This window comes from Eleutherodactylus coqui, chromosome 1, assembly GCF_035609145.1.
Source record: "Eleutherodactylus coqui strain aEleCoq1 chromosome 1, aEleCoq1.hap1, whole genome shotgun sequence".
NCBI classification, from domain to species: Eukaryota; Metazoa; Chordata; class Amphibia; order Anura; family Eleutherodactylidae; genus Eleutherodactylus; species Eleutherodactylus coqui.
This window is the reverse complement of record NC_089837.1, coordinates 478,628,176-478,643,047: the sequence shown is the minus strand read 5'-3', so window position 1 is coordinate 478,643,047 and position 14,872 is coordinate 478,628,176. Positions and strand designations below refer to the sequence as shown.

General features: G+C 41.7%; 1 protein-coding gene across 1 annotated transcript in view; it reads right to left on the bottom strand.

The window, feature by feature from the left end:
• Positions 1-224: 224 nt before the first annotated feature.
• Positions 225-14,872, bottom strand: part of LOC136606382 (speriolin-like protein) — a 63,031-nt gene continuing 48,383 nt past the window's right edge. Inside the window, exons 3-4 of the mRNA XM_066589005.1 lie at positions 1,117-1,259; positions 225-594 (exon numbers count right to left, since the gene is read on the bottom strand). Coding sequence (XP_066445102.1) covers positions 265-594; positions 1,117-1,259 — 473 coding nt within the window. The 3' untranslated portion in view covers positions 225-264. The remainder of the gene's footprint in view (positions 595-1,116; positions 1,260-14,872) is intronic.

Sequence of the window (14,872 nt, the reverse complement as noted above, 5' to 3'; positions counted from 1 at the left end):
AGTTTCAGTCTACAAATTAAAGGGGTTTTACTAGAATCACAAGTTAACCTCTATCCACAAGATAGGTGGGAGTCCCACCACTGAGGCCTTCATAGATCCTGCAGTGAGCACCAAAAACAGTCAAGAATGGCGCAAAAAAATAAATTTGTTAAACAGTCATGTAAATGTAGTTTGCAGTGTGATGCAGAAAACACCAACAACATAGGATTTGTTAATCATGCTTTTATTTTTCTGTTGCAGAAGGGAAAGTTGGAACCTTCTCTACTAGATGAAAAGAGGCTTTCCGTCCTCTTCTGCCAGACCCCCGAGACAGTCAATGATGATGTTTACATTGTCCAGAATACTGCAGGGCATGCACTCAGCTGCCATTCTTCGTAACTCTATGGGGCAATTATAGAATTCTTGGGGATCGGCTCCAGGGAATGGGCGATGCTTTAGTACCCCATACGTATTCACCAGGTATTCAGTGAAAGTGGGGTGCACTTGTTTATCATACCCAAACTGTCTTAGGGTATTAAAGAGTTTGTGTCTCCTTTCGAACAGTTTAGTTCTTTCAGCCTCATCCACTTTGTTTGTCAGGGGGCAGGTAGTTAGCTGTTTAGAAGAAAGCAGAACAGTTAGGAAGTTAGCATTTGCTTTTTCTAAAGTCCAATTATGCTTAGTAGGCCAATGATGGCTAAAAACCTGCATGGAGTTTATTTGTTCTCCCTGTGTTCTGTGAGTTTCCTCCAGATTCATTTTTTTCCTGTACTCCAAAACCATACTTATGACTTTCTACAAAACTGGCCCTACTATGCATGCATGACATAGGAAATGTAAATTGTGAGCCCTTTGAGGAGAGGCACTAATGTGAATGATGGCAATCTGTGCACAGCACTGTCGAGTATATTGGCGCTATATAAGCGATTATGATATTAAATTGTAATAATATATTATGTGCATCCCAATCAAATGCATTACATTAGTTTTTTTCTTCCCCTCCTTATAATACGCTGACATAATATTCAATCATTTGTTGGTAAAGCCATCCATGCACTATGAGACTACATGCTATATAGAATGAAGAAAACAGCCCCATAACATGTGTTCTGTAAACATATCAGATGTGTAATGTACCTGGAGTATCTTATTTTTGATACGGGAAACCGAAAATCCATAAAGCCGTTCATAGCCGTGAAACATCCGTGTCAGAATTCTTTGGTCGAGCTGAAAGGCGCACTCTCCCACAACACGCTGGCAGTGATGAACCTGCTTAGAGTCTATTGAGAAATACAATAAATTAACATTGTACTAAATTCTTCAGTCAGTGAAAGGATTAACATGGAGTAAAAATTAAAGGTAATGCAGATATAGTAGCTATGTGGCGTAAGCAAACCATATGTGGCTGTCAATCCATATTATACAACCTGTCCCATGGGATTCCTAATTGTAGCACACAGTATACCATTATGTTAGTTTTCTGTTATTTAATGCACATATATTCTACACATATGGATTATCTAACAGAAAGCCCAAAATCAGGACATTTGCTGCTATTACAGATATTTCATGTTTTTTATCTTGAGCTTGGAGCCCCTACAACACTCTATATAATAATATACTCTAGTTATTCATATAGCCACCTCGGTCCCTGGAGTGTTCTCTTCTGGAAACGGACGAGCAGCGCACTTTGCTGTCTTTTACATCAAGAGCGCCATGTAAATCTATGTTGTCACAGACCAGCCCAAGCATCCTGCGAATTTTGCATTTATCTTCGTACAGCTGAGCGTTCTTCATCCTTAATCGCTCCAGTTCGTCGTATTGGTGTGGATTCATGGTGTTCTAAGGGAATTGTCCAGCTGCAGAATTCTGTCTGTTCTGCTTGTCCGTCTCTGGTCTTCACTGGGCAAACTGGAACTGATCTTCCTATCGGCGTAGAAGGCTTTGTGATGTCATCCTGTGTAACACACATACAATTCCAATTAAAGGGACAGGCAACCTATATTGTACCAGTATGAAACTGACCTTCACCATCACCTTAGAACTTATGACATCATTCAAGCTTTCTTCAATTCAAATATCTTACGGTGTTGTACGTACAGCGTCCATGCAGACCGATATGTTCTCTATACTTCACAGAAAGCACGACTTCTAAAAACAATTTTTATTGATTATAGAAATGTCCAACTTCAGGGTTAGCTAGAGACAGAACAAATACGTCACCAGCGGTTGGGGTTATACTCATCAGAGGACCATATTGTACTTGCTCCACATCCTAGACTGCCTTAACACTAATAGGGCCAAAGCAGTAACAGGCAGAACGAACTGTTAGAGGAGCAACCCATATACAGGATGGGATATAAGGTCAGATCAGCCAGTCTCCACTCAGAGTGGGACGCCTAAAGGAGCGCAGCAGATCCAAGAACAGATTCCACACCCTGAAAACCTATATCCTCTGAAGGGTGCGCATCTACAGAATTATTGGGTGCGCAAAAAATGTGACAGAACGGTCCACTAAGCTCACTAAGAAGTCAGATGTCTAGAACTCATTATTTGTAGGAAAAAACACAGGTTCAGGTTGAGTTCAATGCGTTTCATTGGAAAGACCCCGATTCATCAGGAACCCAATGGATATAGAAGGAAATCCTGCAACTCAAATCAGTAACAACTGTAGTAGAAAGCCACTGCCTGTACAAAAAATGTATATGGCTAGATCAATGGCTAAACTGACTAGCAATCGTAACTGTAAAACAGAGTATGAGCCCTACTATGATGGAGTCACAGGGCGACAAAGGACCAAAAAGCCCTACCTGAATTACTGATATAAAAATATGATTGTTCCAAGCAAAAGAAACCAAGTAATCTTGTAGATATGATACCTATTTAATTACTTACAAAAATACATGATGTTAAGGCGAGCTTTCGAACCTCTCAGGGTCCTTCCTCAGGCAAAATGAAATAGGTTCAAAGAGGTATATATATATATGTGTGCATATATATATATATATATATACATATATATATATATATATACATACACACACATATCTTTATGACAAGGCACAGACATGGATGTGATTAATTTGCACATGAAGGGATACTACAACAGGATAAGTAGAGAAATAAAAACACACTTAAATACTCCACTGGTAGACGTCAGGTAGACATTTAAATGGATTTTTAATGTATCCATCCCTCATAGGGTACAATCCTTATGTTGAAATGAAACTGTTACGCATGTTCCACAGTCCTTATGTTAAGCAGAGCATCTGAATGGAGTATAGTGTTAGGTGCAACTACAGATCATTATTTGGGATAGCAGACTGATAAGAATCCACACATAGACCAGCAGAGAATGCTTATGATAATGGGATCACTGGAACATGTAACCATTGAAACAATGAAAGTCCAAATTCCCATATAGCATAATCTATGCAGATTCCTTAAGATATACTAATTCTTCATATCAGTTAGATCTTACTCCTCATACTGAGGGCATAGATTCCAACATTTCTTTATATAGGTTCTCACTCCTCCAATAGAGGTCATGAATGAATTCTGGAGAGTTTATTGGTTCAACGCATTTCTGTTTATATGTTCAACTTCATCAGGAACCAAAATATCACTAGTATTAAGTCATCAAATGGATCTAAGAGTGACTTAATACTGCTTAGTGACAACCAGAAAATATCTAGATGAAGAAAGGTATTCCTAGTTGTTGTCACATTCCCAATACGTATCTAGAGACACTGCACTACCTGAATGAGTGGTAGTAAGATATATCTCTAAGCTAAGCCCTCACTGGTCTTGGTATAATACCATAAGTGTCTAACTGACCCTGTTCTAGTCCCTATAATGGTAGAACTGGAGAGTAATATATCCAGCATCACAGACCAAAACTGAAAATAAATCAATAAACAAAAAAGGGGAGCCTAGCAGAGTCTCCAGCCTCAATGGTAGGCTGGAGATCAATGATCAGTCAGACAAAGTCTGTACTTAATTAAACCTCCCATTATCCTAGCGGGACGTAGATTAGCAAGAGTCCTAGCTCCAATCACCTATTAACCCCACCTATACCACTTATGTATACATGCAACTTCTGTAATGAAATTAATGATATGTTAAATGTCCCCCATTATGTTCCTGGCCCCAGTATCGTTACCAGTCACCAAATTAAACATAAGCATAAGCTGATAGTGAGCCATCTGGTATTGGTGAGCATGAAGGGGTGCTTCCTGACTGAATGGCCTGCTGGAGCACTGCAATGGTTTCAGAAAATGAAGAAGTGTTTTGCTATGGCTCCGTGCTGCCTGATTCTTCTAGGCCTTTTGTTGTTGAGGTTGATGCTTCGGAGATGGGGATTGGAGCTGTTCTGTCTTAGGAAACGGTGACATTGCAAGATCTTCACATATGTGCTTTCTTTTTTTGTAAATTTTCTTCTTCGGAACAAAATTATGATATTGGGGACAGAGAACTGTTGTTGATTAAGTGGGCGTTTGAGGAGTGGCAGAATTTTCTGGAATGGGCACAACACAAGGTGACGGTTTTCACAGACCACAAAAACCTTATATATCTGGAATCAGTGACTCAATCCCAGACAGGCACGGTGGTCGTTTTTTTTTCCCCGTTTCAACTTTTTAGTTACTTATCGTTCAGGTTGGAAGAATGTGAAGGCTGATGCTCTTTTTTGAGAAGTTTTCTTCCAGTAGTTTCTGATGAGCCTCCTGTCCCCATCCTGTCTGAAGGGGTGGTGGTGTCGGCAGTGTGATTGGAGTTAAAGGAGCAAGTCCGTAGAGCATAGGATTTAGCCCCGTCAAAGCTTCCTGCTGTAAAGCTTTTCATTCCAGTTCATCTAAGGTTACAGGTGCTGTCCGAGGTTCTGTATTGGCTGGTCATCCAGGAATTAATACTATCCGTAAGCTACTCTCAAGAACGTATTGGTGGCCATCATTATGACAGGATGTGTTCGTTTTGTTTCGTCTTGTGAGGTGTGTGCCAGAACTACGTCACCTCGTTATCTGCTGGACGGTAAGTTATTACCTTTGCCAATCCCTATGAAACTTTGGACTTTTTTGTCCATGGACTTCATTATGGATTTGCCACCTTTCAAAGGTAACACAAGCATCTGGGTGGTAGTGAATAATTTTAGCAAAATGTGTCATTTTGTGGCACTTCCTGGTTTGCCGAATGCTAAAACGTTGGGCAGTTTGTTCATTTCCCACATCATTAGATTACTAGAAAATATTACTTCCGATCGTGCAGTACAACTAGTTTCCAGCTTGTGGTGAATAGTCTGCTCTCATTTGGGTGTTTAGCTCTCGTTTTCCTCGGCATACCATCCAGAGACTAACGGGCAAACTGAGAGATGTAACCAGAACCTGGAACAATATTTATGCTGGTATGTCTCGGAAACCTGGAGGACTGGTCAAGGTTCTTACTCCTAGCTAAATTTGCTTTAACCCCTTAGTGACCAAGCCTGTTTGCGCCTTAATGACCAGGCCAAATTTTGCAAATCTGACACCAGAAAGGTTTTGCATATCCAAGCGATTCTGACATTGTTTTTTCGCCACATGTTGTACTTCATTTAGGCGGAAAAAAAAGACTGATAGAATTTGTGTTTATTTATTAAAAGCGCCAAAATTGGGAAATTTTGAAAAAATCGTCATTTTTTCACATTTCCAACTGCAATATCTCAAATATGTGCAAACATAATATAGAAATTTTTGCTAAGATATATATTTCCATCTGTTTACTTTATTTTGGGCGCACATTGGAAAAACTTTCGGTTTTTTTTAACCATTTAGGAGACGTACAAATTTAACATTACTTTTCAGCATTTTGAGGAACACTTTGTTTTCCTACACCAAGCCAAGATTGGAAAGGCTCATAGGAGTCAAAATGATAGATACCCCCACAAATGACCCCATTTTAAAAACTACACCCCTTAACGTATTCACTGAGGGGTGTCATGAGTGTTTTAACCCAACAGTTTTTTTTTAGGAGTCAATGCAATTTAAAAGAGAAAAAGAAAAATTTCATATTTTTGCAAATATGTCATTTTAAAGACAGGACTTTTTTCTATAGTACACATGAAAATGAGGATTTGCACCCCAGAATGGATAAGCCTGTTTGTCCCATGCTCAGAAACATACCCATTGTGGCCCTAGTATTACGTCTGTATGCACAATGGGGCCCAAAATGAAAGGAGCAACCGGTGGCTTTCGGAACAGAAATTTTGCTTGAAGGAGATTTAGGCCCTATTGCACACTTGTAGAGCCATTGAGTGACCAAAACGATGGAGAACGCCCACAAGTGACCCCATTTTGAAAAGTAGACCCCTTAACGAATTTATCTAGGGGTACGATGACTTTTTTGACTTAACAGTTTTTGAATGAATCTAAGCCAAGCCGAAGGAAAAAAATTACGATTTCCATTTTTTTGGCAATTCTGTCTTTTTAAAAGCAGTTTTTTTTGTACAGCACATATATGAATGAAGACTTGCACCCCAAAATGGATACCCCTGTTTGTCCTGTGCTCAGAAACATACCCATTGTGGTCCTAGTATTACGTTTTTATGCACAATGTGGCCCAAAATGAAAGGAGCAACCAGTGGCTTTCGGAACAGAAATTTTGCTTGAAGGAGATTTAGTCCCCATTGCCCACTTGTAGAGCCATTTGAGTGACCAAAACGATGGAGAACCCCCACAAGTGACCCCATTTTGAAAAGTAGACCCCTTAATGAATTTATCTAGGGGTACGATGACTTTTTTGACTTCACAGTTTTTGAATGAATCTAAGCCAAGCAGAAGGAAAAAATTATGATTTTCATTTTTTTGGCAATTTTGTCAATTTAAAAACAGTTTTTTTTGTACAGTGTACATAGGAATGAAGACATTCACCCCAAAATGGATACCCCTTTTGTCCCGTGCTCAGAAACATACCCATTGTGGCCCTAATCTACTTAAAGAAAACATGGCTAGGCCTATAATGGAAGGAGCACCCGTTGGATTTCAGGGTACAACGGAATAAATTTCAGGCCCCATTGCCCACTTGTAGAGCCATTGAGCGGCCAAAACGATAGAGAACCCCCACAAATGACCCTATTCTGAGAACTAGACCCCTTAACGAATTCATCTAGGGGTGTACTGTGTATTTTGACCCCACAGTATTTGAATGAATCTAAGCAAAGCAGAAGGAAAAAATTACGATTTTCATTTTTTGGCAATTTTGTCAATTTAAAAACTGTTTTTTTTTGTACAGTGTACATAACTGTCTATTCACACAGGCGGTCATGCGTAGTACACCGTTGTTTGTTTTTATTTCCCGCGCCGTCGCTTAGAGATGACCCGGGTACCCGCAGCCCGTACACAATGTGTTTGCATATGGGCTGCGGGTATATCCACGGTCATAGAGCACAATGGGCTCTAGGTCGCGGATATCCGCGGTAAAATATAGCATGCCGTGTTCTGTTTCTGCGAGTGGATTACGTAATTCCAACCCGCTAATTGGGGGGAATTGTGTAATCCAATGTATGCGATTGATCCGTGGATTACCGCTGATCAAGCGCATGCAGAACCTGTAATTCCTCTTTGGTCATGTGTGACCGGCCTAATGTTAGATGGCTACTTTATCACGTGACCGGGGACCGCTCAACGAGGCCGCCGGTCACTGCTCCAAGCACTCAGCGACCGTTGGTCGCTGGGAGCAAGGAGATTTAAAATTTCCTGGACTCCCCGGCTCCTGCGAATGTGTCCGGCATTTTGCCGGCAGGCGCATGCGCAGCAGCCGGAAGGGTCCATGGAGGATAATCGCATCTGGATTCAAATGCGGAAGCCTCCGAGAAGATGTTTCATCTCCCCTCACCGATTGCATCGGTGAGGGGAGATGAAACTTCCACTTTTTAAAGAACTTTTACGTGATCGCCATTATGCATTGGATAACGGCGATCACATGACCAGTAACCGCATACCGCGGCTCCCCGTGACATCTCCAGGCTCTTGGCTACCTTTGGTAGCCAGCAGCAGGGAGATTTTAAATTTCTTGGGCAATCTCACTTTTGCGCATGCGTCCGCCATCATGCTGACGGGCGCATGCGCCGAAGCTGGGGGAAGGTCCGCGGATGAACATCCCATCAGGGAACAAATCCGGGGCCCTTGGGTACGTAATTTCATCCCCCCTTACGGATATGATCCGTAAGGGGAGATGAAACTTTAAAGGGGTTGTCCCGCGCCGAAACGGGTTTTTTTTTTTTTTAACCCCCCCCCCCCGTTCGGCGCGAGACAACCCCGATGCAGGGGTTAAAAAAACAAACCGCTCAGCGCTTACCTGAATCCCGGCGGTCCGGCGTCTTCATACTTACCTGCTGAAGATGGTCGCCGGGGTCTGCTCCCTCCGTGGACCGCAGCTCTTCTGTGCGGTCCATTGCCGATTCCAGCCTCCTGATTGGCTGGAATCGGCACGTGACGGGGCGGAGCTACACGGAGCCGGCATTCTGCACGAGCGGCTCCATTGAAGAGAGCAGAAGACCCGGACTGCGCAAGCGCGGCTAATTTGGCCATCGGAGGGCGAAAATTAGTCGGCTCCATGGGAACGAGGACGCTAGCAACGGAGCAGGTAAGTAAAAAACTTTTTATAACTTCTGTATGGTTCATAATTAATGCACAATGTACATTACAAAGTGCATTAATATGGCCATACAGAAGTGTATAGACCCACTTGCTGCCGCGGGACAACCCCTTTAACTTTATAAACTTTTTTTTTTTACTTTTTAACTTTATATGATCACCATTATCCAATGGATAACGGTGGTCATATGACTGGAAACCGCATACAGCGGTTCCCAGTCATATCTCCCTGCACTCGGCTAACTGTGACAGCCGGGTGCAGGGAGATTTTGAATTTGCCGGGCTCGCTGGCCTTCTGCGCATGCGCGCCACATCGGCACATCACAGAAGCCAGCGGGGGGTCCGGAGACCGGCCGGAGGACATGGAGGAAGCAAGGTGAGTATTTTCACCTCCCCTCATGGATCCGATCCATGAGGGGAGGTGAAGCTTTTCTTTTTTTACACTTTTCTTTACTTTTCCACGATCGCCGTTATCCATTGTATAACGGCGATCGCGGTTCCTCCATGTCCTCCCCGCGGACATCTCCTGCCTCCCGGCTACCTACAGGAGCCGGGAGCCAGGAGATTTAAAATTTCCCCCGCCGCCGCGCCTTCTGCGCATGCGGCTGGCGTAATGCCGCCTGGCGCCCATGCGCAGAAGGACGGCTACGGGGCCTGGAGCATCGGGAGAGCGGGGAGCAGCGTGCCGGACCCGGGTGAGTAATTTCAGCTGCCCCGATGGATCCGATCCATCAGGGCAGCTGAATATGTAACTTTTTTCCAACTTTTATTTACTTTTTTACGATCGGCGCTATCCATTGGATAGCACCGATCGCAATGCCGGGGGGGGGGGAGGGGGGGGGGGGGTCCGTACAGCCCAGGATGACAGCTCCATGCTGTCGGCTACCTGCGGACACCGACAGCATGGAGCTGTCACGTCCAGAGCCCGAGGGGCTTTATTCTCTGCAGGAAGCATGTTTTTACGTCCTCAGAGAATAAAGCCCACTTCGGGAGGACGTAAAAAGGCTATGGCCCTGGTCGTTAAGGGGTTAAACAATAGATCACTGGAGGCTATGGGGACATCGCCGTTCTTTCGTAATTATGGATCCCACCCATGTTTTGGCCCCTTTTCCCAGCAGGTTTCGGAGGTACCAGGAGCTATTGAGCTCTGTTCTGATATCAAGGCAGGGTGGGCAAGCGGGTATCAGATAGTCATCATTCTGAGGGGGTGGTATTCTGTGTTGGAGACTTGGTTTGGTTGTCTACCAGAAATATAAAACTGAAGCAACCGTCCTTTAAAGATTTAAAGATTAATGTGGTCGCCTTTCGGTTAGAAATTCCCAGTGCAATGAAAATTACCAATGTTTTCCACAAATCTGTGCTTAAAAGATTTATCGATTCCGGGAATGGTTCACCACCCCTGGCTCCTGTTTTAGTAGATGCAAAGGTGCAGTTTGTGATAAGTCGCATAATGGACTCTTGTTGAATCAGGAATTCATTTTAGTACCTTGTCCATTGGCGTGGTTATGGTCCAGAAGAGAGATCACGAGTTCCGGCTGTCGATGTGCATGCAGCTCGTTTTCTAAACAATTTTCCTAGATTGAATCCGATTCGTCCTGGTCCTAAGGGGCCTGGGGCCCCTTTTAGAAGGGGAGGTACTGTTGCAGCGGGTCTGAGATCTACGCCTTACTTTCAGGCCGGACCAGGTTTTAGCAGTATCTCTGTCTTTTCAGGGGCTGAGGGGCACGGTGTCAGGTGACTAATGTCAGTTCTCATGTGTCTCTAGTTGCACTGCCCTATTTAGTCTAACTTAGATTTGATGTCAGTGTGTGTCAACTCTGTTTACTCCTGGATTGCTGGTGAGGAGCACTGCCTGTCTCTGGAGCTCAATTTCCTTTCTACAGACTACTGCATCAGCTGAGTACCACAGTTTGTTACCTTATACAGTTCATTATTGTATTCAGGGATCTCTGGTAGGGATTTATTAGTGGCCAAGGTAGATGTGTAGGTTCGCACTTATCAGAGCAGTCAGCCTTTTTCATTAGTTTCATTTTGTATTTATGCTGCACGGTTGTGCTTGTTGGTTGTGTTGTGCACAGTTGTGCTTATTCTTTTGTTTGTGTATGCTGCATTTCCAGTTAGGATGCAACACAAGTGGAGTAAATGTCAGCCCTGATGGTAGACTGACAAGAGAGACTGAAAAATAACAAATGATATAACTGAGTGAGTGTGGCATATCCATCTGTATGTAGACTTAGTGCAATAAAGTATTAGGATGGCGCTCCAATCAGAGCAAAGTGACTGAAAGGTGAAAAAGATATTATGATGGTGGACTTACCCGGTGAATAGTGAAGCCTGGGGGGGCTCCACTATCACCTCCACGTCCAAGTTGGCCTATAATAATTGGATGTGTTGCTGTTATTCCCTTGCTTCCACTGATCCAGAAGGGCTATTTCCGGAGAGCCGGCTGTAGGTCTGGGTCTCACTGGCAGGTGGGACCAACTAAGTACATGTATATAAAAAAATTAATTCCCTTAAGACCTGTATTAAATCAGTCATTCAGTATTTTTTTTATATATATATATATATATATATATATTTTTTTTTTTATTATTTTCTTTTTTTTTTTTTTTTTTTTTTATTTAACATTCCAGGTCAATATATTCTGTTTCTAATAGAGCCAGTTTTTTAAGTTAGATATATACTTGATAAATTTATATATTTTATATCCATTTAAACTTTGTCTTATAGTATTCTTCCAATATATTTCACAGTATTCAGCTTATTTCTTGTATCCAATCCATTTTTGATCTAATTCAAGTATTAAATACAGGTGCCACTAAAGGGCTATAGTGGCGCTGTCTATTTTTATTATAATTCTATATTTTTATATCTATATATATAAAGACGAAAGCCCTCACTGACTCACTCACTCACTGACTGACTGACTCGCCAAAAGTTCTCCAACTTCCCAATATCGTAGAAACATGAAATTTGGCGCAAGCATAGATTATCTCCAAAATAGGAAAAGTAATTGGGTCCCAACTCGATTATTCAATTCTAGCACAAAAGAATTGGCGTCGAAATTTTACGTACATAATCTAAATCTCTCACTTCCCAATGCCATAGCAACTTAAAATTTGGCACGGGCATTGATTATGACATAAATAGGAAAAGTTAATGGGTGCCAACTCGATTATTTAATTCTATGCGCAAAAGAATTAGCGTCCAAATTTTACATACGGAATCTAATTTTCTCACTTTCCGGTGTCATAGAAACAGGAAATTTGGCACGAGCATTGATTATGTCATAAATATGAAAAGTTCATAGGTCCCAACTCGATTATTCAATTCTATGCGCAAAAGAATTGGCGTCCAAATTTTACGTGCGGAATGTAATTTTTTCACTTTCCGGTGTCATAGAAACGGGAAATTTGGCACAAGCATTGATTATGCCATAAATAGGAAACGCTAATGGGTCCCAACTCCATTATTCAATTCTATGCGCAAAAGAATTAGCGTCCAAATTTTACGTACGGAATGTAATTTCTTCCCTTTCCGGTGTCATAGAAACGTGAAATTTGGCACGTGCATTGATTATGTCATAAATAGGAAAAGTTCATAGGTCCCAACTCGATTATTCAATTCTATGCGCAAAAGAATTAGCGTCCACATTTTACGTGTGGAATGTAATTTTTTCACTTTCCGGTGTCATAGAAACGTGAAATTTGGCACGAGCATTGATTATCTCATACATAGGAAAAGCTAATGGGTCCCAACTCAATTATTCAATTCTATGTGCAAAAGAATTAGCGTCCAAATTTTACGTACGGAATGTAATTTCTTCCCTTTCCGGTGTCATAGAAACAGGAAATTTGGCACGGGCATTGATTATGTCATAAATAGGAAAAGCTAATGGGTCCCAACTCCATTATTCAATTCTATGCGCAAAAGAATTAGCGTCCAAATTTTACGTACGGAATGTAATTCTTTCACTTTCCTGTGTCATAGAAACGTGAAATTTCGCACAAGCATTTATTATGTCATAAATAGGAAAAGTTCATAGGTCCCAACTCAATTATTCAATTCTAGCGCAAAAGAATTGGCGTTGAAATTTTACGTACGGAATGTAATTTTTTCACTTTCCGGTGTCATAGAAGCGGGAAATTTGGCACGAGCATTGATTATGTCATACATAGGAAAAGCTAATGGGTCCCAACTCGATTATTAAATTCTAGCGCAAAAGAATTGGCGTCGAAATTTTACGTGCGGAATGTAATTTTTTCACTTTCCGGTGTCATAGAAATGTGAAATTTGGCACGAGCATTGATTATGTCATAAATAGGAAAAGCTAATGGGTCCCAACTCGATTATTCAATTCTAAGCGCAAAAGAATTAGTGTCCAAATTTTACGTATGTAATCTAATTCTCTCACTTCCTGATGTCATTTTATATAAAGGAAACATCGCATGGTTACCTCCCCGTGGTATTTCCTGGGTAACGCAGAGAACTATGCAAAATGGTGAACATATGTTTTTCCTCAGTATCTCTAAAGTAACCACGACTTCATAAGCTTTTCTGTGTGAACACCAGATAAACAGCAGTACCAAATTAACTCGGGCGAAGCCGGGTATATTAGCTAGTATGTATATAAAAATATATTTTAATTATATAGGAGTTTTATTAAAATCATGTATAATTGTATAAATATGAATCATTTTTTATAAATATGAATTATTTGTTGTCATGACATCACCATATCAGAAATTTATTTAGCTGTTTATATACACTATGCACTCAGATTGTAAAGATGGTGGTATTATAAACTAAAACATTCATTTGTACAAAGGTACTTGTTATCTGCCTGCAGTTCAACTCTATACATTTATCCCACATTACACTTTACTGTATTTGGAAAGGGATTTTCCCGTATAATCAGGGACGTCATAACGTCATGACGGTACACGTCATCACGTTATCAGTAAGTGGTTAATACTGTGGGCCACCCCTAACAGACGCAGCTACGGCATCACGCTAGGTACATGATCATGTGATACAATAGCTTCATAACGCCCATCCCATGTCCCCCACGTGATCGCCCCCATGTGACGGTTCACGTCATCATGCTATCGGGAAGCGGAGAGACTATGGGCCACTTCTAACACACGCAGTTACGTCATCACACTACATGCGTGATCATGTGACACATCAGCGGCAACACGCCCATTCCACGTCCCCCACATGATTGCCTTCACATGACCGCCCACAAACATGGCGGACGCTCCACACAGAACTGAGCGTTTGGAACATAGACAGGTAAATCATTTTTGTAAAGTTATTGTGTATATATACTGGTGATATGTCAGTTTATGTTTATGTGCTTGAGAAAGTTGGTGTACGACGAAACGCGTTGCACAGTGATACTTGTTTTAATAAAAGGAGTTTTTTTGGAAGCATTTAACTTTCCCGGGAGCATTTCTTCCCAGAGCGCTGAAGGTATTTTTGTGCAACTTTTTGCATTTTTTTATATCTATGTAGACTCACGAATTTCCAGGAGTATACAGCGCAAACAGACACTGGGTGTAGTCTGACTCTGTACATTGCACTCTTCCATCTGCCTCTTCTTCTAATCTCTATAGATAGCAATTAAGGAGAGCATTGCACTTGCAGGTTCTGAACACTTGCAGGGTCTGCTTGTTGGTAGTCTGTAACCATGAAAACACAAAGCTTTGTATAGTAGCAGTGTATACTTAAGGAGTTTGTCTGATGAAGAGATACAGACATCATAGAGGGGTACCCCAGATTGGTACCCTCTTCTATGAGTCACAACAGCAAATCATTGGTTTCATAATTTTGCATTTTCACTCTCTCGCATCGCTCAAAAAAGCGTGATTTTATTGTTAGAGTGAAGGCACCCTTAGGCTAATTCCACACAGACGATCAAAGTTTCCCCCTGAGAGAATCACGCCATCTTTGTTCCTGAGATTTTTGGGCATCAGCTATGCTTTCTTTGAAGAATAATCTTGCATCGCATCGCTGCTGCCCATGATAAAATCGCATGATTTTTTAATCGCAAGAATCAATGGGACTTTCTAATGTTAAAATTGCCTTGCAATGCGCGCTTGTTGCATGTTCTATTTTTAACCCTTTCCAATCCATTTATTTTTTCTCATCCATTCTCCCCAGCTCCAAATAAATTAGAGCTGGGGAGAACGGATGTGAAAAAATAAATTTTCCCTGCACCCTCCTGAACTGACAGAGTTCAGGAGGGTGCAGGTGCTCACCGCACC